The 24,982-nt window shown below is 48.2% G+C and overlaps 1 protein-coding gene across 1 annotated transcript in view; it reads right to left on the bottom strand.

The window, feature by feature from the left end:
* Window positions 1-24,982, bottom strand: part of EPS15 (epidermal growth factor receptor pathway substrate 15) — a 792,619-nt gene that overhangs the window by 216,417 nt on the left and 551,220 nt on the right. The window contains exon 17 of the mRNA XM_069232684.1: window positions 14,436-14,522. Within this exon, the coding sequence (XP_069088785.1) occupies window positions 14,436-14,522 (87 nt within the window). The remainder of the gene's footprint in view (window positions 1-14,435; window positions 14,523-24,982) is intronic.

Raw genomic sequence — 24,982 nt, 5'->3', positions numbered from 1 at the left:
CTATGTGAAGGATGAATTGAGTGTACACGAGGAGAAAATATGGTAGAGTAGTCATATCATACCTCCTGAGAGACTTGGAAAACAGATTATTCAGACTGCACGTGAGGGGCATCCAGGGCGTAATATGACAAAGAAGAGTGTACAGCAGTCGTTTTGGTGGCCTGCAATGGATGAAAGCATTGAAAGTGTGGTCTGGGAGTGTTATGCGTGTGCCAATAGCGATAAGACAAAGACCATTCATATCTTTAAAGGGAAGAGAGACAGGTTTGAAGGAGGTTCCATGGTGGTTAAAGAGCAAGGAAGTAGTGGGTAGATCAAAGTGCTAAGGAAAAAAATGTGATGGAGAGACAACAAATGAACAAAAGGTATTATGACATAGGAAAGGGTGCTAAAACAATGGAAATTAGGAAGAATGACTGGTTGGAAATAAAATGAGGGAGTACTGTAAACAAAGGAGAAAGTATGTTTTTTAAACCTATGCATATAAAGGATGTAAAGAAAAATGTAATCTTAATGAATGTATCTGCATGAAGTTTGGGGAGTTTTTACAAGTTTCCACAAAGTTTGCAGGGACATGTGAATAATTAAACATGAAAAAAACTAGGGCCCTGAAAGGGATAAACCCTAACGATACTAGACATATTTGAAGAGCTGGAAGGCGTGGGCGTAAGGAATCTGCAGCTAGATAGAGCCTCTACCAGATAATGAGTTATCGAAGGTAAGTAACATGTTAATCTAATAGAGACTTCTAGCTGCAGATTCCTTACTTTGAATAGATACCAAAGCCATAACCTCCTGGCGGTGGGCTGGGGATACTGCTACTTACAATAAGAAGTCCTGTAGGACTGTACGGGCAAAGAGCCCATCTCTTTGTGCATGACTGTCCAGGCAATAATGCTTTGCAAAAGTGTGCAAAGATGCCCACCATGCCGCCTGACAAATCTCCAGGACTGGAATGCCCGAGCTACTGCAGTGGTAGCAGCTTTGCCCCTGGCATAATGAGCCCTCAAGCCCTCAGGAGGCTGCTTCCTGGCCAATGCATAGCAGATCTTGATGCAGAGAACGACCCAGCACAAAATGTTTTGCTTCTGTACTGCTCGACCCTTCTTTGGTCCAAAATACCGCACAAGTAGTTGGTCATCCACCCAGAACTCTTTTGTGCGGTCAAGGTAGAACAACAACGCCCTTTTTGGGTCAAGTCGATGGAGTCGCTCCTCTTCCTTAGAGGGATGCGGTGGAGCAAAGAAGGTGGTTAGTGTGATGTTCTGACCCAGATGAAATGGTGTCACCACCTTGGTAAGGAAAGAGGCACGAGTTCAGAGTACCAACTTGTCTAGATAGATAGTGAGATACGGTGGCTTTGATAACAGAGCCTGCATCTCACTCACCCTTCTGGTAGATGTTATTGCCACTAAGGCTGTCTTGATGGTGGGCAGCGGAAGGGGACAGTTGTGCAAAGGCTTGAAAGGAGCACACCTTTGAAATGTGAGGACCTGATTTAAGTCCCATTGGGGCATAACAAAAGGTGTAGGGGGAAACATATGTACAAACCCTTTGAGGAATTTATGTACAATGGGGGATTTAAACACAGAAGACTGATTAGGCAGCCGAAGAAATGCAGATAAGGCAGAAAGATAGCCCTTGAGAGTCACCAAGGCAGAATCCTGCTGGGCAAGGGAAAGTATGAGGAGAAGGATATCTGAAAGAGGATCAATAGACCTCTCTGTACAATAATATACAAAGTGTTTCCAGCGGCAGGTGTGTACCGTTTTAGTGGAGGGACGCCTGCCTACCAAAATAACTTTAAAGACTTAGGGAGAAAGGTCAAAAGCCATCAACTGTCGCCGCTCAATATCCACGCATGATGGCGCTGAGTTGACAGGTTTGGGTGAAGAACCCTACCCTCCCCCTGCTGCTGCGACAGAAGATCCTCCCGAAGGGGCAGCCTGATCAGGACTGATCCTCATTTTGAGAAGCTGGGGATACCAGAATCTTTGTGCACAATCCGGAGCCACTAAGGTGACTTGGCCTTGGTCTTCTGGAGAACTCTGGCCAGAAATGGTATGGGCTGAAAAGCGTACAGGAGGCCTGAATTCCACTTGTGACAAAAAGCATCACAGAGTGATTGCGGCTTTGTAAACTCCAAACGTGCAATACTGCTGATATTGCGCGTTCTATGTGGAGGCAAACAGATCTAACCAAAGCTTTTCACACTGCTGAAAGAGTCCTTGCGCCACCTCCGGATGGAGATACCATTTGTGATCTGTTAAGAATCAACGGGTGCGTTAATCCGTCCTGGGGTTCAGAGAACCTGCCAGGTGTTGAACCACCAGGGTTATGCCCTGCTGTTCCAATCATGTCCAGAGACGCGGAGCCTCTTGACAAGGGGTCCACAACCCCACACCAACCTGCTTGTTGCAGTACCACATTGCGGTTGTGTTGTCCGTGAATACCTGCGCTATCTTCCCTTTCACAATAGGAAGAAATGCTTTCAAAGCCAGTCAGATTGACCGGAGCTCCAGCAAGTTGATATAGAGACCAGATTCCTCCAGAGACCTCTGATCTCCACCTCTCTCAGATGGCCACCCCATCCCAGAAGTGACACATCTGTCATTACTGTAAGATTTGGCTGGGGAAGGGAGAGGAGTCTGCCTCTGACCCAAACGCAGTTCACTAACCACCACTGCAGGTCTTTTGCAGTTCCCTCCGAGATCTGAACCGTGTCAGTAAGATTTCCCGGATGCTGTGCCCACTGGAATTTCAGGTCCCACTGCAGAGCTCTCATATGCCATTTGGTATGTTTGACTAACAGGATGCAGGAAGCCATGAGTACCAACAGCCTCAAAGTTGGTCTCATCGAAATCCAGGCTAGAGGCTGAAACATCGGTATCATAACCTGAATATCCTGGACTCGCTCCTCGGGAAGATAAACCTGAACTGCACTGTGTCCAGAACAGCCCCGATGAAAGGGAGCTTCTGAGAGGGAGTCAGGTGTGACTTCAGCACGTTTATAGTGAACCCCAGCGAATGCAGGAGCTCCGTCGTGGTCTGGAGGTGGGTGACGGGAGCCTGGGGCGTAGGAGCTTTCAACAGCCAGTCGTCGAGTTAGGGGAAGACTGAAATCCCTAACCTGCGCAGATGAGTTGCTACCACTGCCATCACCTTGGTGAACACCCGAGGGGCACTGATGAGATGGAAGGGGAGCGTGGTAACCTGAAAGTGCTCGTGTCACACCTTGAACTGCAAGTAGCGCCTGTGGGCAGGCAGGATGGGGATGTGAAAATACGCATCCGGCAAGTCCAACGCTACCATCCAGTCTCCTTGGTCTAGGGCAGACAAGACCTGAGCAGAGTGAGCATCTTGAATTTCTCCTTTTTGAGGAAGAGATTGATGTCCTTTAAATCCAAGATAGGGCGAAGACCCTTGTTCTTTTTTGGAATCAGAAAGTAGCGGGAATAACAGCCACTGCCTACTTCTGACATCGGGACCCTTTCTATGGCTCCCTTGGCCAAAAGATCCGTAACATCCTCATGGAGCAAGTTTAAATGATCCTCCATCAGCCGTTCTTTCAGTGAAGGGATGGAGGTAGGGAAAGACTGGAAGGGGAGGGAATAGCCCTTCTGTATGACCTGCAAGACCCATTTGTTCAATGAAATGGACTGCCAGGGAGGGAGATGAAATTGACTCCTCTCTCCAACTGGACAAGCATGGTCTTGCAGAACCACACTATGAGGGCTTCGGCATTGCAGAAGAGGGGAGCTGGGTGGTGGCCAACCTCTGGCTAGACCCTCTGAGTCTGAAGGTTCCACAACCTCATCCTCGCACTGGATTCTGTGAAGCAGGAAGACAGTGACTGACCTGTGGTTGCCGTGGTACCCTGCCCCTCCCGAAACCTCGAAAGGGGTGATAGGCAGACTGCTGGCAAGCTGGTGCCGAGAGGCCCAAGGATCTGCCCGTGGCTCAAGAGTCCTTGAACCGCTCAAGCAAGTCTGCCTTCCCTCCAAAAAGACGTGAGCCATCGAAGGGCATGTCCAACAGATTTGCCTGGACATCCCCCGAAAAGCCAGTGGTACGAAGTCAGGCGAGTCGGTCATGTCCAAAAAACACTGAATTGTAAACTTAGCTGCATCTCTCCCATCCTTGACAGCTTGAGTGAGAGCATTCCGTATGCCCTCCAGAACCTGGGGCACCACCTGTGCCACCGTATCCCATAAAGTATTGGAAAAACACAGCCCAATAGGCATGGGATGTTTACAGACCTCAATGCCAGGCTGGAGTAAGAAAACATCTTCTTCCCAAGTTGGTCCAGCCTCTTCGATTCCCTATCCGGGGAGCAGAAGGGAAGGAGCCATGGAAAGTGGAGGCTTGGACTACCAAGCTCTCCAGGGTGGGGTGTTGGATAAGGAAACTAGCTTCGGTAGCAGCTGGTCAATGGCGGCAGCCAATTGTCCTATTTACAGGAGCCCCTGTGCTGGGTTTGGACCACTTCCCCAGCAGGACATCAGTAAGGGCTTTGTTGAAGGGTAACATCTGCTCTGATGTAGCAACCCCCAGCTGAAGCACCTCGGTCAGGATGTTAGTCCTAACCGGCACCCAGGGCAACTCCAGGTCCAAGACCTCAGCCGCTCTATGCACCACCATGGCGTACGATGCTCCCACCTCGGTAGCCACAGGAGGTGAGAGCATACCAGTATCTGGAGAAGTATCCAGTACGCTGGCATCCCCTAGTTACTCATACCAGTCCTGCTCCTCTAATCAATATTCTAGATGGTCATTAGACCCCTCCCATTCCTCACCTGTGTCTGGCTAATCAAAATAAGCCTCAGGCAATGATCTGGGTCGCGTAGGCGCCATCAAAATCAGCGTTGTGCAATGTTGTTCCGGCTCCACATCATCTGGAATGAGGATGGGGCTCCCGCCACCAGTGGGTGACTGTGTGGAACTGGCACCTGTCTGGATCAGATATCGGATCCCAGGGTCCCCAATGGCGCCGAGCCTGAAGCCACCAGCGTCAAACCCGATGGGGAACCTGCTGCCCCCACAGGGTCGAAAGACCCACCCGCGGGTGCAGGCCGATCAAAAACGAGGTACATGGCTTCGTAGAAGTCTTTAATTTGAGCGGGGGTTGCTTCGGCTCCCGGATAAAGGGGGAGACATGAAGTCGGCCCTGGCATCAGTTCTGCGGAACCATGCTGAGAACGTCGTCATTCCCGTGACGCTTAGGCCGACGGGCGTGCCAAAGTCGAAATCCGCTTAGACTTCTTCTTGTGACTCTTCCCCCGAGGACCTAGAGTGAGTAGAAGAGGACTTGGGTCTCCTGGAGTGGTCTCGCGACCTCCTCCTTCAGAGTGACCATGACCTCCTAGGAGTTGCACCGACTGAAGTCGACTGCCAGGCCTCCATGAGCTTTAGAGACCGCTCTCTCAAAGCCTTTGGGGCCATGGCCCAGCAGTTGGAGCACGACTGAGCCGTGGTCCCTGTCGAGTCACACCTCGTGGAGGGGTCCATCACCGACATGGCGCGATGACCGGCACCACACGGCTTAAACCCAGTCTTCCTAGTTGACATTCCTCGCACAGACACAAAAAAAGCTTCGACAAAACGGTTGAAAAAGCATTGCCAAAAAAAACAAAGGGTAGCTCGATCCTCCACCTGTGCTTCACTGGCGCGGAAGGAGAAGAACTGAAGTAAGCATGCGGGGTGGTGCCTTTATTGGAGACTTATTACAGACGGATCCAACGATGCTGACGAAGCCATGCAGAGCCAGACAACCCACATGGATCCAAACGACGCCACCCGACGGCGCACACGGGGTATTGCTCAGCAAAAAGATTGCAGATTTGAAGCAGACGCCAGGGAATTCAAAGGTAAGGAACCTGCAACTAGAAGTCTCTATCATATTTGATGTTTATTACTCATTACCGTGTAGTGGATCTCTACAAGAGGTTAATCTGGCGGAGTCAGGCTAACTAGATTCCATGGAAATTAATATTTTCCATGGTGTTTTGTTTGCTGGCCATGAGACAGTTCTCAAATTTTGCCCAGGAAATACAGAGACCTGAATAGTGATTCTGGAATATCTTGCTATTTTATTCTTCATAACATATTGTTCTGGTTTTCCCCTACCAAAAGGCTATCTTCCGCCTCTTCCCACTGTCCCTCTTCTAGTCTGTTTCTAGTAAGAAAATGACCCTTAGGAAAGGCTGCACTCAGAGATAGTTTTTCTAACGGGGGATCTTTTTTTCTTCTTGAGGGCAGGTAGAAGCTTTTTTTGTTAAACTTCACTGACTTATGTTTTCTACCACTGAAAATTAGAGGAACCTAAAATGCTACTCCCTTTTGTCAGAAATATCAGCCAAGCAATACCTGCACTACTGTGTTCAAATGTCTACAAAGTCTGCATGCTACTTGTATCATACATACAATTAACTGAACTATTTGTATTTGATCAGAGGAATTTATATTAATTACAATTCAACTGGTAATTAAAAAATAATTTTTATTGCAAACCTGGTGCTAAGATATAAATCTGGACAGATCTCAACCTGAAGTTTCACTGAAAGCCAGGCTACACAATTTTATCCTGGACGCCGACCTCAAGGAACAAATGGTCAAGAAAACCAAAACAGACTAGCATCTGCTCTCTCTAATGTAGAAACTGGAATTGTTTCTCCCAGAAAGTGCTTTCAGAACTGCTGTTCAAGTGCTAGTACTCTTGAATCTGGATGGTGGCAATACCTGCTCCACAGCTTTATAAGCACCACACTGTTCTCCTAAAGGGTAAACTGCAAGTGGCAGCATGCTTCATTATGACAATTAAATATTATTTTAACCTCTACTTTGATGGAACACAACAGGCCACATCTTCAAAAGCAGCTACATCATCTACAAAAATGAATATGTTACTTACCATGTAAGCATCTGCCTGTGGCATGTAGTGCTGTAGATTCACATGCTCTGCATATCCCAGCAATCTAGTGATGGGTTTGGATGCGTGCAGGTTGTGTTTCTTCGAAGAAAGTCTTTTGAGTCATGAGGTAGAGTGACTCCTCCTCAGTGATACTGCGCATGGCCACTGACTTCATTGTTAGATTGTTTTCCCCCATTATCTGTTGATTTGGTTGAAACGGAGGTAATAGTGTCTGGAAATGGTGAATTGTGGCAGAACTGGGATAGGCTAGCCTGATTTGTGTGTTTAAAATGGCTCCTAGATATAGATGTATTTGTCGAGGTTATAGGTGGGAGTTGGAAACACGGATTGTGAATCCCAAGCTGTAAAGCATGTCTATTGTAAACTGAATGTACTATTGAACGGTTTTGGCTTTGATAACATTGACCATGTAGGAACACACATGTATTTCTTGTCCACCGCTGCCATACACTTGGTGAATACCTATGCTGCAGTTATGAACCCAATGGAAGGACTTTGAACTGGCAGTGTTTCCTACCTACCACAAACCTGAGATACTTGTGATGAGCTGGTTGCATTTGTATGTAAAAATATGCATCTTTTAGATCTAGTGTAGTCATAAAGTTGCCCTAGTGTGGCTTCAGAGAACTGTCCTTTCTGGGTATGAGGAAGTATAAAGAGTATACTCCTCAACCTTGGTGTGGGAAAGGGACAGGTTCTATAACTCCTTTGAGGAGGAGAGCTTTGACTTCCTGGTTGAGTAATATATGATGTTCTATAGAGAACCGATGAGTGCAAGGTGGATTGTGGGAGGTGTGGTAATGAGCTCCAGACAATAACCATATTGGATAATATCCAACACCCACTGGGTCTGATGTTATTGTTCTCCAGAGGGGTAGAAAATTGTGTATGTGTCCCCCAACAGGTGTGGTATGATGGGAGGGGGAAAACCCCAGAGAGCTAGTTTGGCAGTACCCAGGGTCCATGCTGGAGTCCCGGGGATGCATGGGATTGGCACCCCAATACCAGATTTGGCTTGGGGGACAATTCCATGATCTTAGACATGTTGCATGGCCATGTTTGGAGCTACCATTGTATATTGACCTATATGTAGTTTACGCATGTAATTGTGTCCCCGCACTCACAAAGTCTGGGCAAATGGCCCTGAACTATGTGGGGGCACCTTTGCCAGTGCCAGGGTGCCCTCACACTTAGTACCTTTGCACCTAACCTTCAGCAAGTGAAGGTTAGGCATATAGGTGACTTATAAGTTACTTAGGGGCAATGAAAATGGCTGTGAAATAATGTGTGCATTATTTCACTCAGGCTGCAGTGGTTGTCCTGTGAAAAGGTTTGTCTGAACTCTGTATGGGTGGCAAAAGAATTGCTGCAGCCCATAGGGATCTCCTGGAACCCCAATACCCTGGGTAGCTAGGTACCATATACGAGAGAATTATAATGGTGTTCCAGTGTGCCAATTGAAATTGGTAAACGTGATCACTAGCCTATAGTGACAATTTTAAAGGCAGAGAGAGCATAAGCACTGAGGTCCTGGTTAGCAGAGCCTCACTGATAGTCAGTCACTACACAGGTATACACATTCAGGCCACAAACTATGAGCAAGCAGGATCCCAGTGAGACAGGCAAAAACAAACTTACGTACATGTAAAAATGGGGGTAACATGCCAGGCAAGATGGTACTTTCCTACAGTGGGGGGCAGGGCATCACCAAAGACTGGAGGGAGGGTGGGGGCAAGGCATCACCAAAGACGGGAGGGAGGGTGGGGGCAAGGCATCACCAAAGACGGGAGGGAGGAAGGGTGGGGGCTGTAGGAAGCAGCCTGATGTGTGATGAGCACATATGGTGTTATCACCTTATACTGTGTCCAGGTATACCTTATTAGTGAAGTGTAGGCAGTGCCTAGGAAGCCCGGGCTCTTTAAGGTACCTGTGGATGAGGAGCCAAGACTTATCTAAGAGACATGCAAAGCTTATGCAATACCACTACAGCCACACAGTACTCTCACACAGTGTTACAAAAATAAAAGTACTTTATTAGGCAACACAAATACTAGAATACTAACATGCAGTCCCCCAACTGGAGGTAAGTGAACAAACTATAATATACAGACTACCAATCAGTAAAGAGCATAGAAAGCAATAAGCATTAGCAAAAGTATAGGCAAACAGTGAGGGCCCTAGGGGAGGGCCAAACCATACACTAAAAAAAGTGGAATGCGAAAGACAGTCCTCCACCCAAGGAAAGTGGAATCAGTAGAAGGGAGCTGGAGGGTCTAGGAACCCCAAAAGGTGAGTACCAGAGTGACCCCCCAGCAACCAAGAGATCAGAGGTAAGTACCTGGTTTTCCCCAAACCCAAAAGGAAAAGGACTGTGCAAGACCCAAATAAGACTGGAAGAACCCAAAGGTGGATTCTGGTAGATGAGGACCTGCAAAGGAAGGGGACCAGGTCCAGTTCGAGTTGGAGTGCCCGGTTGTGGCAAGAACCACTACCCACCCTTCTGTGGTTGGAGGACAAGGTCGACGGTGGACTAAGGTCAGCAGTGCAGCCGAAGAGGAGTCCCAAAAGTGATGTCCCACATCAGCAGTCGTGATGCAGCCGGTCAGTGGTGCCGGAAAACCACCAACAAGCCTTGCCAAATGCAAGAGTCAGAGAAGGTTTTGCAAAGCTGAAGAGGACCAGCAAGGTCCAGGGGACTAGACCCAAGGAGGGGAGTCTGGGGTGACCCTCAGCAGCTGGAAGAGGAGGCAGCCCCTACAGGCAACCCACTGGCAGCAGGCACAGGAGTCACAGTAAAGCCCATTCAGCACACCTGAAGGGGAGTCCCACGTCGCTGGAGCAGCAGGCAGGAGACTGTGCTTTGCATGGGGGAATGCTGGAGCTACATGGAGCCTGAAGATCATTCAGAGGAGGAACAAACAAGTTTTTGTAGCTGCAAGAGTGGCTGTGCACAGGGGTACTGAACTGCAAGGAGAGGCAAGGGCTTACAGTCTCCCATGTTGGACAGCTGGTAGAGAGGAGCAAGGGGACCACTCCAGACCACCACCTGTGATGCAGGATCCAAGCAGCTCTGGAGGAGAGAAGATCCCTGCAGCCGGTCGTCATTGCAGTTGGTGCCTGTGGATGCAGGGGAGTGACTCCTTCACTCCAAGGGAGATTCTTTCTTTCTTCTTGTGCAGGTTGAAGACTCATCGCTCTCAGAAGATGCACAGCCAGGGAAATTTTGCAGTTGCTGAAAGCAGCTGGAGAAACAATGTTGCAGAGCGGAGTTGTTCCTGAAGTTGCAGATTGTCGGTTCCTGGAGCGTCCAGTTGCAGTTCCAGTGGCCAAAAGATGAAGTAAACGATGCAGAGGAGAGCTGCTGGAATCTTGCACGTCACATTTGAGGTGCCACCCAAGAGGGAGACCCTAAAAAGCCTAAGAAGGGGGAATGGTCACCTAGCAGGGTGACCACCTATCAGGCAGGAGCTGTGATGTCACCTACCTGACCAGACCACCCAGATTCCCCACGGGCCTCTGCCCACCTTGGATTCAAGATGGCAGAATCAAGTGGCCACCTGGAGGAGCTGTGAGCACCATCCCTGGGGTCGTGACGGTCAGGAGAGTGGTCACTCTCCTTTCCTTTGTCCAGTTTCGTGCCAGAGCAGGGTCCGGGGGTCCTTGAACTGGTGAAACCCGGTTTATGCAAGGAGGGCACCAAATGTGCCCTTCAAAGCATAGCAGTGGCTTGGGGAGGCTACTCCTCCCAAGCCATGTAACGCCTATTTTCAAGGGTGAGAGTGTTACCTCCCTTTTTCCACAGGAAATCCTTTGTTCTGCCTTCCTCTGCCTGAGTTGGTCAAGCGGCAGGAGGGCAGAAACCTGTCTGAGGGGTGGAGGCAGCACAGGCTGCCCGAAAAATCCCAGAAGAGTGGTAGGAGCAATGCTGGGGGTCCTTTAAGGAGACCCCAGAGTGCATGTAATCAGACAACCAGTACTGGCAACAGTATTGGGGTATGATTCCAACATATTTGATACCAAACATGCCCAGGTTTGGAGATACCATTATGTAGCTGGATGCAGGTAGTGACCCGTGTCGAGTACAGAGGTAAAATGGCTTCCCTGCACTTACGAAGTCCTGTGTAATGGATCTGGAGTTGGTAGGGGCACTTCTGCTCAGGCAGGGGTGCCCTCACACACCGGTACCTGCACCCTGCCCTTTGGGCTAGGGGAGCCCACCACTGTGGTGACCTAGTGACCTGGTGCAGTGACCTGTAGTGAAAGGGCGCATGTACCTTTTCACACAGGCTGCAATGGCAGACCTGCAGACACATTTTCCATGGGCTCCCGTGGGTGGCAAATAAATGCTGCAGCCCATGGGGAACCCCTGGTGCCCCAATGTCCTGGGTACCGGAGTACCATAAACTAGGGACTTTGTATGGGGGCACCAGTATGCCAATTGTGGTGTGTGCTAAGTCCTAAGTAACCAAATTTAGAGGGAGCGAGCACAATCATTTGGGTCCTGGTTAGCAGGATCCCAATGAAAACAGTCAAAACACACTGATAGCAGGCAAAAAGTTGGGGTAACCATGCCAAAAAAATAGGGTACTTTCCCACACATGTAAAAAGTTTTAAAAAACGTAACATCCTTGAAAAATCCAACACTGACAGAGAATGTGATATTAAGTAAAGTATATGAAATGTAAGCAGGAACAACATGGTTAAGTTAAAGGGTTCATACTTGTAATAAACTGGCTGCAAAAAGCCTGCAACATTTGCTGTTGTAATGTGTACGAAGAAGGGAAAGGGTGCAGTCCACAGGCTGTCTCTAAGTGTCTCTTGAGACCTCTCTTGGCTGCATAAGTTACTGCAACCTGCAATGTTCAATTCAACACATTCCCAATGAGTTTTGGGTGCAATGCTGAAAAATGAAGCACAAAGACAGTTTTGATGAATGTTTTACACTGTGCAGTCAGGTTATGACGGAAGGAAGACGAGTAATATGCCGATTGAAAATAAAAATAAGTACAAGATTCCACTATATGTAACTTCACGTTGTGATGTGGAGCACTCTTCCGATTGAGTTTGCGCTATATGAAACTTCACATCCTCATGTAAAGCAGTCAGACACCACAAAGAAGCAGTGGCATGCACAAAAGAAAGAAAAGGAAGAAACAACATACGGCCACGCAGCCCGAAGCAGCAAGGCAAAAAATAAAGATGTAGTGTGCCACGCTAGGCTATACTGCAGAATGTGCAATCATCCATGTAACAGCAGTAACAAAGCAGCCTCAAGGCAGGACAAACGTTAACCTTTTTACTATGAAATCAAGGGCAATTTTGAAAGGCAGGCTAAGGAATGAATGAAAGTGATGGACATGATTAAAGCCAACAGATGTAGGTGACATGAAGAGAAAGGAAGCCTAAAGCAGCAAACCAATAACAAGCAAGCAAACCAGATTGATAATATAGCCAATAGGCTACAACAAGGTTAAACACAAAGAAAAAAGTTGTTTTAAAAAAATGACCTGTTGAAGGACACAATGCATCCATGCTACATGGGGACAAAGACAAGAGGAAGGAAGCTTAAAGCAGCTAACCAATAAGAAGCAAGCAAATGAGAGTGATAATGAAGCCAACCAATGGTAAGCAATGGACGGTCTTTAAGCCCACTGACAACTTAACAGTCTTGAAGAGACTGAGCAGGTGTTGTCTAGGCCAGACCAAAAACAAGCTGACTGGTATGTGTTTCGTGGCCAACACTTGAAAATCTGCAGAAGTGAGTTGACAATGGTAAAGTGTATTTGTGCGGCATACGTGTCCGAAAAGTACAAGCCTAGAGAAAGACAACACCACCACCTTACTGCTGATGAAGTATACATGAATTAAGGTTTGGGTCAAATCAAGGTGTATCAATGGGTGATCAAGGGCCCTCAAAGGCATCTGCACTGGAACTACATAATCAATTGAGGCAATGATGCAGAGATAATGCTGGCTTTGAACAGCCAAAAGGAGTGGAACTTGTTTCTTCTTTTAGACTTTTAGGATAGGTTTGTTCTTGCTACAAAGAAGAGGCTACTGCAGCTTGAGAAAATGTATGCTTAATAGAGTAGACAGTTGAAGGTAATACTGACCACACCTTTAACATCTGACACGGAGAAGTAGTCACTTTCTACTTCTTCATCATCATCTGTGTTCGGTGCCTCTTCAACATGTTCTTGTGAGGACTGATCTGTAATTTCTCGACTGCGATGTACATCTCCTCAACGGTGATCTTGAATGGCCCAACATCGATGACAGGTCATGTTCTGACAGGCGACGTGTTGTTTTCGAGCCACCCTTTTAAGGCAAGCAGGTCAGTGAGGCTGGGGCGTCTGATTTGTCGTTCTACGGTGGCATCGGAAATAATGATGTATTTTCCTACCACTTGATCTTTTCTCCCTTGACTTCCCTCTTTTGTGATATTTTTCATTAGGTGTTTAGGAAACCAAGGCAGGCTGAGAGGCTGCTCTTTCTAGCCTCTCCTTTTCTTCTTTTTCTCATCGGCTGTCCGCATGTCCTTCAACACATCTCTTAGTATGATGCCCTCTCGGTCTTTTAAAGTTATTTTTACATTTTCTTACCGATGTCATTCAGCCACAGACTGTGAAGCTCAAAGACAAACCACACATACTGTGTGGGCATGAGTCATTGATTTCTTTCTCCTACATAAGGGGCACTTAGAAAAAAGGGATGGTATTCTGCCAGAAAACAATAATCAGACACCCAGAAATAATGTTAAACTCAACAGCAGATGGCCAAAGACTGAGTGAATCCAGTAAAACTTGTTTCTTGACAGAAAAACAGGAAGATAATTGAAGTACAATAAACTCAGGAGGTGTTCTGAGATTCTTCTCACATACTACAAGTGGCTCGGGGGCTACTGCTGCTAGAATGCAGTCTGGGAAAGGGTGCCCCCGAGCTTCTTAAAGGGACAGGCTCCTTTTTTCTTCCGGTTTTAAATGTAAACATGTCAGATGGCATGTTTACCTCCATGTTCTCTGCTAAAATGTTTTTTTCCTGTATTTGGATGCTGCAATGCAGTTCTAGAATGTTAAACCCGAGAAATAATTTGAACATTGAGGACGAACTGTGAGGCCTCTGTACTGCTTCCATTTCACAGTACTGAACATGATGGATAAAGATATATGATGTTTCAATAGAAGAAAACTATAGGATTTATTTTTTGGGTCAATGCAAGGAGCAAGGAATCATTCAAGTGTTTGACTATCAGTGAAAACCCTATGATGGAGAACTATGCTTTTTATAAGAACCTTAAACTAACCACTCTTAGCAAACATATTATTCACATATCTGCAAAGAAATACTGTGAAAGAAACAGAATGGTTCTAGAAAGTATCAGAAGATAATCCAGGTTTAAAGAGAAGATTCTGGGCATGTGACATAGAAGCTACCCTTGCTGGAGAACTAATAAAAAAAACAAAAAACTTAATTTTCACCATTAGAAAGCATCACTTATGTTTACCTCCTCAGCAATTAACACGTGATGGTTTTCTTCTTTATCATCAGTCTCATTCCCCATCAATTTGGGTACTTCAGGGCTGCTCCTTACCTAAAAAAGAATATATATTATGAATCCACAGCATGAATACAAAACTTGATTGTATGTCTTCTCATAGTAGTTGGCATTAACGTCATAAATGGGCTCAACTTCAGACAAGGAGTTAGAACAGTTCTGAAGAACAAGTTACTTACCTTCGGTAACAACTTATGTGGCAGAGACTATATCTAGATGCAGATTCCTTACCTTAGGAGTATCCTCAATTGTCAGTCTGGATCTGGAAGATATTTTGTGAGCAGTACCCCTGCGCACCGGTAGGTGGTGTCATCCGCAGCACCTCTATAGGTGCCATCCAGACACGCTGATGTCAGTTTCTTTTCACGACTTTCCACGCGGAGCCGTGAAGAACACTGGCCACTGGTGTGGATAACGCAGGCCCTGAAAGGTGTAGAAATATATTCGCAGAGCAGGGAGGATGAGTGAGACGGTAAGGAATCTGCAGCTAGATATAGTCTCTACCAGATGAACGAGTTACTTACCTTCGGTAACGACTTTTCTGGTGGATACATTAGCTACCTGTGGATTCCTCACCTAATGAATACTCCCATGGCGCCAGCATTCGACGGAAATCTTCTTACTAGTCTCTGCACGTCGACGAGGACGTCACTCTAGCCCACGCGACGCCGTCTGACGTCATACAGGCAATAAGAGGTCCTCGCCGACGTGCCGATGACAGTACCAACATTTTTTACGTGCATGAGAATAACAATAACCCAATGTAATGAAAGAGCAAAGCAACATCTCTTAATATTGTAAATCACACAACATTGCAATAAAATAGCTGTAGATTTAATAGAACCTTCTTTTTTTTTTTTTTTTTAAACAAATAAATATATTTATACATACGAATCATGTATATACACAATATATATAGATTTATATATAAATATACACATATATACAAATATCATATATGCAAAATGTATTGCAACTTTGAAGACCAAAAGGAGCACACTCAAGGATTGCTTGGAGAGACCAAAAAGGCAACGGGGAGGCGGGTGGGACCGTGAGGAATCCACAGGTAGCTAATGTATCCACCAGAAAAGTCGTTACCGAAGGTAAGTAACTCGTTCTTCTGATGGATACAACTACCTGTGGATTCCTCACCTAATGAATAGAGTCCCAAAGCAGTACCACGCCCGGCGGTGGGTGCCTAAATGGTCAAACCAAGAAATCCTGCAGCACTGACCGTGCAAAATGACCGTCCCTTCTGACCTCAGAGTCCAAACAGTAATGTTTCACAAAAGTGTGAAGGGACGACCAAGTTGCGGCCTTGCAGATGTCGACCACAGGAACACCCCTGCCAAGGCCGAAGAGGCCGACTTTGCTCTGGTGGAGTGAGCTCTAATGCCCTCAGGCGGATACTTCTTTGCCAAAGAGTAACAGATTTTAATGCAAAGAACAACCCACCTGGAGAGTGTTCTCTTGTGGACTGCCTTTCCTCTCCTCTTGCCCACGTATCCGACAAACAGCTGATCCTCCAGCCTGATATCCTTCATTCTGTCGATATAGAAGCTCAACGCCCGTCTTGGGTCCAGGCGATGTAGTCTTTCTTCCTCCTTTGAAGGATGAGGCGGAGGATAAAACGTGGACAAAGTGATTGTCTGAGCCAAATGGAAGGGTGAAACAACCTTCGGAAGGAAAGCAGCCTTGGTCCTCAACACCACCTTATCCCCATAAAACGTTATATAAGGGGGTTTAACCGATAAGGCCTGCAACTCACTCACTCTCCTTGCAGATGTTATAGCTACCAGGAATACTGTTTTAATAACCAAATACCTTAAGGGGCAAGAATGCATAGGCTCAAAAGGGGACCCCATAAGGAAAGTCAGGACCAAGGACAAATCCCATTGAGGCATAACGAATGGTTTTGGAGGATATTGATTCAGAAGACCTTTCAAGAATCTGAGAACAATAGGGGATTTAAATAACGATGGTTGGTCTGGAAGACAAATGAAGGCTGACAAGGCCGACAAATAACCCTTAATGGTAGCCACTGCACAACCTTTCTGCGCTAGAGACAGTGCAAAAGACAAAACATGTGACAGATGAGCATGTAAGGGATCAATCTGTCTCTCTCCACACCACATAACAAATTTAGACCACCTATTAGCATAGATAGATTTAGTGGAGTGTCGCCTGGCCGCTAAGATAACATCCACTACATCAGGCGGGAGAGAGAAGGAACTCAGGTTGCCCCGTTCAATCTCCAAGCATGTAGGTGCAGACTCTGGAGGTTGGGGTGTAAAACCTGCCCCTGCGACTGCGAGAGGAGGTCTGCCCTGAGAGGGAGACGGAGCGGAGGGCACAGTGAGAGTTGGAGAAGGTCGGAGTACCATACCCTCCTTGGCCAATCCGGAGCTATTAAGATGACTTGGGCCCGGTCTTGGCGAATTTTCCTCAACACTCGAGGAATCAAGGGTATGGGGGGAAACGCGTAAAGCAACTGGTCGCACCAGGTTATTTGAAACGCGTCCCCCAACGCTCCCTGCATCGGATACTGGAGGCTGCAGAATAACGGACAATGCGCGTTCTCTCGAGTGGCAAACAGATCTACCCGAGGAAACCCCCACCTCTGGAAGATTAAACGGACTTGATCTGGATGGAGACGCCACTCGTGGTCTGCCGAGAATTGGCGACTGAGACTGTCCGCACGCACGTTCAAGACTCCGGCCAGATGGTTTGCTATCAAGCAAATATGATGGTCCTTTGCCCAGGACCATAGTCGAAGAGCTTCTCTGCAGAGAAGGTACGACCCCACTCCTCCCTGCTTGTTTATGTACCACATCGTGGTAGTATTGTCCGTTAGGACCTGTACCGACTGACCACGAAGGGAAGGGAGGAAGGCCTTGAGAGCCAGACGAACAGCCCGTAACTCTAACAGATTGATGTGAAACATCTGTTCCTCTGGAGACCAAAGACCTTTGATCTCCAGATCCCCCAGATGAGCTCCCCACCCTAGAGTGGAAGCATCCGTTATGACTGTGGCCACTGGTGGCGACTGCTGGAACGGCTTTCCTTGTGAAAGATTGTTGCTTGCAATCCACCACTTCAAATCCACAGCAGCATCTCTGGAGATCTTGACAGTACTCTCTAGATCCCCTTTGTGTTGAGACCACTGCCTTCGGAGGCACCACTGAAGAGCCCTCATGTGCCAGCGAGCATGCATGACCAACAGAATGCAGGAGGCGAACAGACCGAGCAGACGAAGGACCTTGAGGACTGGAACTACCGCTCCATTTCGAAACATTGGAACCAATTCCTGAATATCTTGAATCCGCTGAGGCGGAGGAAAGGCTCGACTCAATGTTGTATCCAGTACTGCCCCTATGAACAGGAGGCGCTGAGAGGGCTCCAGGTGAGATTTGGGCACGTTCACCGAAAAGCCCAGGTCGAACAACAACTGGGTTGTTGACTGCAGATGATGCGACACAAGCTCCGGGGACTTGGCTTTGATCAACCAGTCGTCCAAGTAAGGGAATACTGCTATCCCCTTCCTTCTGAGCTCCGCCGCAACCACTGACATCACCTTTGTGAAGACTCGAGGTGCTGAAGTAAGACCAAACGGGAGGACCGCAAACTGATAGTGCTGCGACCCTACCACAAACCGGAGATACTTCCTGTGCGACTTGAGTATCGGGATATGAAAGTAAGCATCCTGCAAGTCGACAGACACCATCCAATCTTCCTTGTTCAACGCCAAAAGCACCTGTGCTAGGGTCAGCATCTTGAACTTTTCCTGTTTGAGGAACCAATTCAAGATCCTCAGATCCAGGATTGGTCTCAACTGACCATCCTTTTTGGGAATCAGGAAGTATCTTGAGTAACAACCTCGACCCTTTTCCTGCTCTGGGACCAACTCTACTGCGCCCTTTGAAAGGAGGACTTGAACCTCCTGTTCTAGCAACAGGAGGTGTTCTTCTGAACAATAAGATGGGCGGGGCGGGATGAGGGGCGGGAACTCCCGTAAGGGAAGGGCGTAGCCTTTCCCCACAATGCCGAGAACCCAAGTGTCCGTTGTGATAGACTTCCACTTGTGGAGAAAATGCCGTAATCTTCCCCCTACAGGAGAGGAGTGAGTGGGAAACGGTGGAAGCCTAAGGCTGCTTCCCCTGCTGCACCCCTCCAGAGGACGAGGAAGAGGCAGAGTGCTGTTGAGAGGCTCCTCTGGTACGGGCCCCACCCCTCCCCCTCCCTCTAAATGACCTATAGGGGAGGGAAGAGGCAGGTTGCTGGAACCTCCCCCGAAAGGAAGAGGAAGAAGAGCCACGCCCAAATCCCCGAAACCTCCTGAAAAATCTAGAAGAGGCAGAGGAAGAAGGAGCTTGCAGTCCTAACGATTTGGCTGTGGCTCTGCTCTCCTTAAATCGTTCCAAGGCCGAATCTGCCTTGGCTCCAAACAGTCTGTCCCCATCAAACGGGAGGTCCAGCAGGGTCGACTGCACATCCGCAGAAAACCCTGAGTTTCGGAGCCAGGCCTGTCTTCTTGCCACCACAGCCGTGCCCATCGCCCTGGCCACCGAGTCGGTCGTGTCCAGCCCAGACTGGATAATCTGGGTCGCGGCAGCCTGGGCGTCCGAGACCACATCCAAGAGACCCTGGGGGAGCTCCGTAAATGAAGACGAAATATCATCCATCAGAGCATGGATGTACCTCCCCAGAATGCACGTTGCGTTGGTGGCCTTCAACGCCAAACTGCATGACGAAAATATTTTCTTGGACTGCGCATCCAGTTTCTTGGAGTCTCTGTCTCCAGGCACCGACGGGAAGGAACCAGGCGCTGACTTTGAGGAACAGGAGGCTTGCACCACCAAGCTCTCCGGCGTAGGGTGTCTAGAGAGAAAGCCAGGGTCAGATGGTGCAGCTCGATACCTCCTGGCCACAGCCCTATGAACGGCCGAGGAAGACACCGGCTTCTTCCACACCTCCAACACCGGATCCAGCAAAGCCTCATTAAATGGCAAGAGAGGCTCAGCTGCAGCAGAGGCCGGATGCAATACCTCTGTCAGCAAATTCTGCTTCGCCTCTGCCACCGGCAAAGGCAGGTCCAAAAAGCTCGCTGCCTTCCTCACCACAGCATGAAAGGAAGCAGCCTCCTCCGTATATTCCCCTGGAGATGAAAGGTCCCACTCAGGGGAAGTGTCCAGCCCACTGGCTGTATCCAGACCATGTAGTCCGTCTCCAGAGTCCTCAATCTCTCCCTCCTCTAAGACTCGCTGGTACTCCTGCTCTTCTAAAAGACAGAGAGCACGCCTCCTCGAAAGAAGTCTCTCCTCGATACGCGGAGTCGACATGGCCTCCGCCGACGTAGAAGAACGGCGCCGATCTCCAGAAGCATCTGACGCCGCGTCCGGCGCCACAGGCAGCTTCGGCGCCGAGGTAGGAGCCGGAGGACGAGGTCTTGGAGCCGATGGACCAACCGGAGTCACAGGGCAAAATCCTGACTTCGACGGAAGGGCAACCTCCGGGGCCGAAACATCCGAAGCCACCGGAGCGGCCACCGACGCCGGCACCGGCGCCGAGCCCACATTCCCAAAAGGGAGAAAGGGCATAAAGGGTGCCGGCCGAAGAGGCGCAGGATCACCCAACGAAAAGGCCAAGGGCCCCGAAGGACCAGCCGGAGCAGCTCCTGGAGCCATCTGCTGAAAGATGGTATACATCGCATTAAGAAACGCGGGTACTATCGGCTTCAGGAGTGGGAAAAGCCGGATACTGGGGTGCCTGGATCGAAGGCGACCCCGACGCCGGCCTCGACGTCTGCGACGCCGGAGAAAACACAAGAGGCTGCACCACCTCAATCACCGACGCCTGACCAGGCGAAGTCGGTGACGCCGGAGAGGGCAACGGCGTCGATGGATGCGGCGTGACCGTGGGGCTGACCTCCCAAGTCCTCCGACGCCGAGCCGAAGGTGACCTCGAACGAGACTCCTTGCTGGAATGACGTCGTGAGTCTCTACGGCGCCGGGAGTCTCGATGACGCCGGTGAGACCTTGGCGAAGAAGACTTCTTATGATGTTTCTCCTTCTTTTTTGACTTTGCCATGAACAACTTGGCCTCACGCTCTTTGAGGGCCTTCGGATTCATGTGTTGACATGAATCGCAAGTCGAGACGTCGTGGTCGGAGCTCAAACACCATAGACAGTCGGAGTGAGGATCTGTAACTGACATCTTGCCCCCACACTCTCGACAGGGCTTGAAACCCGACTTCCTCTGAGACATTATTACTGCAGAGAAGACTACGCAGCAGACAATACACTGTAACCACAAAGGTAACAGTTGCTCCCTCGAAGATAACCGTTTCGAATGCACGGAAAAAAGGGAACTGTCATCGGCACGTCGGCGAGGACCTCTTATTGCCTGTATGACGTCAGACGGCGTCGCGTGGGCTAGAGTGACGTCCTCGTCGACGTGCAGAGACTAGTAAGAAGATTTCCGTCGAATGCTGGCGCCATGGGAGTATTCATTAGGTGAGGAATCCACAGGTAGTTGTATCCATCAGAAAAGGTGTTACTGAAGTTAAGTAACTTGTTCATCTGATAGAGACTTCTAGCTTCAGATTACTTGGCTTAAAATAGATACCCAAGCCAATACCATGCCCAAAGGTGGGTCTGGGACCAATTTCAGATGAGGAAGTCCTGTAGGACTGAACGGGTAAAATGCCCATCACAACAGACCAGACTGTCCAGGCAGTAGCCTTTGGTAAACGTTTGCAGGGAGGCTCTCGTTGGTGCCTGGCAGATATCCAGGACTAGAATGCCACGTGCTCGCGCAGTGGTCACAGCTTTGGCTCTGGTGGAATGAGCATGCAAACCTTCATGGGTTAGCAGATTTTAATGCAGATTACGATCCATCTGGAGATGGCCCTTTTCTGCACAGCACAACACATTTTAGCTCCAACATACCCCACAAAGAGTTCACCTGGAACCCTAGTTTGCGGTCAAGGTAGAATGACAACGCTCGTTTGAGATCCAGATGATAGAGACGCTACTCATCCTTAAATGGTTGAGAGAGAGCCTAGAAAGTAGGCAAGGTATGGATTGACCTAGATGAAAGCACGTGACCACGGTTGGAAGAAGCGAAGCTTGTGTGCAAAGCACCAATGTCAGGCTAGATGGATAGATAGAGGGTGGCTTAAATGATAAGCCCTGCAACTCACTGACCCATCAGGCAGATGTCATAGTCATGAGGAAAGCTCTGTTAATTATGAGTAACTGCAGGGGAGAATTGTTTAGAGGCTCAAAGGGAGCACGCATTAAGAATGTAAGCACTAGATTCAAGTCCCACTGAGGCATGATAAAAGAAGGGGGAAAAAACATGAACCAAACCTTTCAAGAATCTATTTACAATAGAAGATTTGATTTAAAAAAAAAAAGGGGTTGATCAGGTAGGAGGAGCTGAACGGGGATCAACAGTCCTGTCCAAACACCAAGCCACAACTTTTTTCCAACTGCAGGCATAAACAGTCTTGGTGGAAGAATGCCTGGCTGCCAAGATAACATCACAGCCTTCTGAAGGAAGGTCAAAACCTGTCAACTGGTGCTCCTCAATCTCCACGTGAAAAGGCAGAAACTGAACAGGTTTGGATCAAAAATTCCCACCTGCTGCTGCGGCAGAAGATCCTCTCTAAGAGCGGCCTGACTGGAGGATTGATTGCAATGCTCAGTATTCCAGACTCTCCATGCCCAATCTGGTGCCACACGTATGACTTGGGCCCGGTCATTCTTGATGCTCTAGAGAATTTTGGGCAGGAGTGGTATGAGGAGAAAGGCATACAAGGGGTCTGAGCTCCAATCTAGACGAAAAGCATGGCTGAGCAAGAGCCATCTTAGAAACTCGAGCATACAAAACTGCTGACATTGCAAGTTCTCGGCTGAGGTGAACAGATCCAACCAACACTCTTCCCACCACTGAAAGAGAACTTGTTCCACCTCTGGATGAAGACACCATTCGTGAGCCGCTAAGCATCTGCAGCAGAGTTTGTCCACCCTAATGTGCAAAGAACCCTTAAGGTACTGAACCACCAGGGAAATGCCTTGACGTTCCAGTCATGTCCAGAGTCGCAGGGCCACTTGACAGAGTCCATGACCCAACCCCACTCTGTTGCTGCAGTACCACATGGCGGTGATGCTGTCCATGAAGACCTGCACTAGCCTTCCCTTGGTGGAAGATAAGAAGGCTTTCAATGCTAGCCCAATGCCCGCCATCTCCAGCAGATTGATTGGAGTCCGGATTCCACCAGAGACCTCTGATCTCCATCTCTCCCAGATGGCTGCCCCATCCCAAGAGTCACGCATCAGTCACTATTGTAAGATCTTGTTGGGGATGGGAGAGGGGTCTACCGCTAATCCACTTGCGGTTCATTAGCCACCACTGCAGATCTTTTGTACTTCCATCGGAGATTTGGACCATGTCCGGAGATTCCCCTGATGCTGTTCCCACTGGAACTTCAGGTCCCTGTGCAGAGCCCGCATATGCCAACATGCATTTGTTACCAGCAGGACGCATTAGACCAAAAGTCCCAGCATTCTCAGAGTCAATCTCACCAAAATCCAGGATAGATGCTGAAATATCAGTACCGTAGCCTAAATATCTTGGACTCACCACTCGGGAAGATAAGTCCAAAACTGTATTGTGTTCAGAACAGCTGTGATGAAAGGGAGCATCTGAATAAATGTCAGGTGTGACTTAGGTGCATTTATAGTGAACCCCAGTGAATGCAGGAGGTTTGCCATATTCTGGATGTGAGAGAGACGTGCCTAGGTCCAGCCTGCCTGCAACAGCTAGTCATTGAGATAGGGGAAGACTGACAGCCCTGATCTCCGCAGATGAGCTGCAACCATCACCTTGGTGAACACCCAAAGGGCACTGGTCAGGCCAAAAGGGAGCACGGCAAAGAGAAAATGCTTGTGGCCCACTGTGAACCACAGGATGGGGATAAGAAAATAAGCGTTCGGCAAGTCCAACACTACCATCCAGTCTCCGGGGTCCAAGGAAGAGAGAACCTTACCCAAAGTGAGCATTTTGAATTTCTCTTTCCTGAGGAAGTAGTTGAGAGGCCGCCACTCTAGGATAGGACAAAGGCCTCTGTCGTTCTTCGGCACCAGAAAGTAGCAGGAATAGCAACCATGTCCTACTTCTGCCACTGGGTCCTGAAAGCACCAGAATAACGCCCTTCCAACTCTGTATCAGAGTCAGGAATTAGAATGGAGATGGTGCAGACGGTGGGTGCTAGGAGAGTCTGCATCAGGACCGCCACTGAGGAAGGTCGAGGTGGTATGACCAGTGTCAGCCCAAATCCAGAAGTGGATTCTTGGGGCCCCACTGGTGCCAGAGCCACAGGGGCAGAACCAGCAGGGACCCCTGCCCACCCCACAGGGCCTAGAGGCATGCCAGAGGGGTCAGGCCACTCAAATATGGCACTTTTATTTATTAGCATCTCCAGTCTGTACAAGACAGTTTAAATAAGGCCCTCACCATTGTTAGATGGAGGGTATTCAACAATTTCCTTCAGCCAAAACTAATATTATTTTTTATTTAAGTAGATTGTTATTGAAAGTTTACAATAACAAAAATTCTACTAGCATTCACCCCTGAGGCCTGGGAATCAGGCAAAACCGTCTCACCTGGCATAATGGTTATATCCCCTTTAATCATTATACCCTGTGAGATGCTTAAGACGACCACTTTCCTTGGGAGCTCAGTTTATAAAAGTACTCACACCTGCTTCTTCCCTCTAATTCGAATAAGACCCTTCCATTCATTGATCCCAATTGATATACTCCAGTAGTCAACCCTACCATCCACTAATTTCTTAACTAAACAAATTGCATCAACCTTTCATCTAAAGACAAGTCCTAAACCAGCTGCTGCTTGCTCAGAATGAAGCAGCACAACCTGTCACACCACAACAAATCAAAAACTATGCATCTCTGCTTCACTGCGACCCCTACAGTTGCTAGCCATTCCGTTTTGGGTGGCCATCAAGGCCACAACAATTGTACACAAAGCAATACATCTCAGATTACCCTCCTTTTTGTCCAATAGTTATTTCCTTTATCTCCCTGCGCACTCTCAGATACACAAATCAACTACTGCTTAGCACCACAGGGACTGGAACAATCACTAAGGAAGTTCACGCTTTCTTCACCCGGCTATCAAACTGTGTAATCATCTTCCTTTGAATCAGACTTACTTTGTTTGAGCCGCTTGGGAAAACATGGCTTTTTAGTCATTACTTTCCTGGCTCATCTTTCTTGTCTGTCTGTTAGGTTTTATGGTTTGGACCAAGAAGCATTTGTGTCCATGAGATATATAAATGTTAACATAATTGTCCGCTCCTCCAGCCACTGACTGGTTAGGATGCAAAATCTAAAAGCCTATGAAATTTTCCAGGTATGGTGAGAGCAGCATAACTAACACCACTCAAACTCCACCAAAAAACATTTCTTATG

Source organism: Pleurodeles waltl, chromosome 4_2 (assembly GCF_031143425.1).
Source record: "Pleurodeles waltl isolate 20211129_DDA chromosome 4_2, aPleWal1.hap1.20221129, whole genome shotgun sequence".
In the NCBI taxonomy this organism is placed as follows: domain Eukaryota; kingdom Metazoa; phylum Chordata; class Amphibia; order Caudata; family Salamandridae; genus Pleurodeles; species Pleurodeles waltl.
Note: the sequence above shows the minus strand (reverse complement) of the source record. Positions and strands in the feature narration are given on the sequence as shown.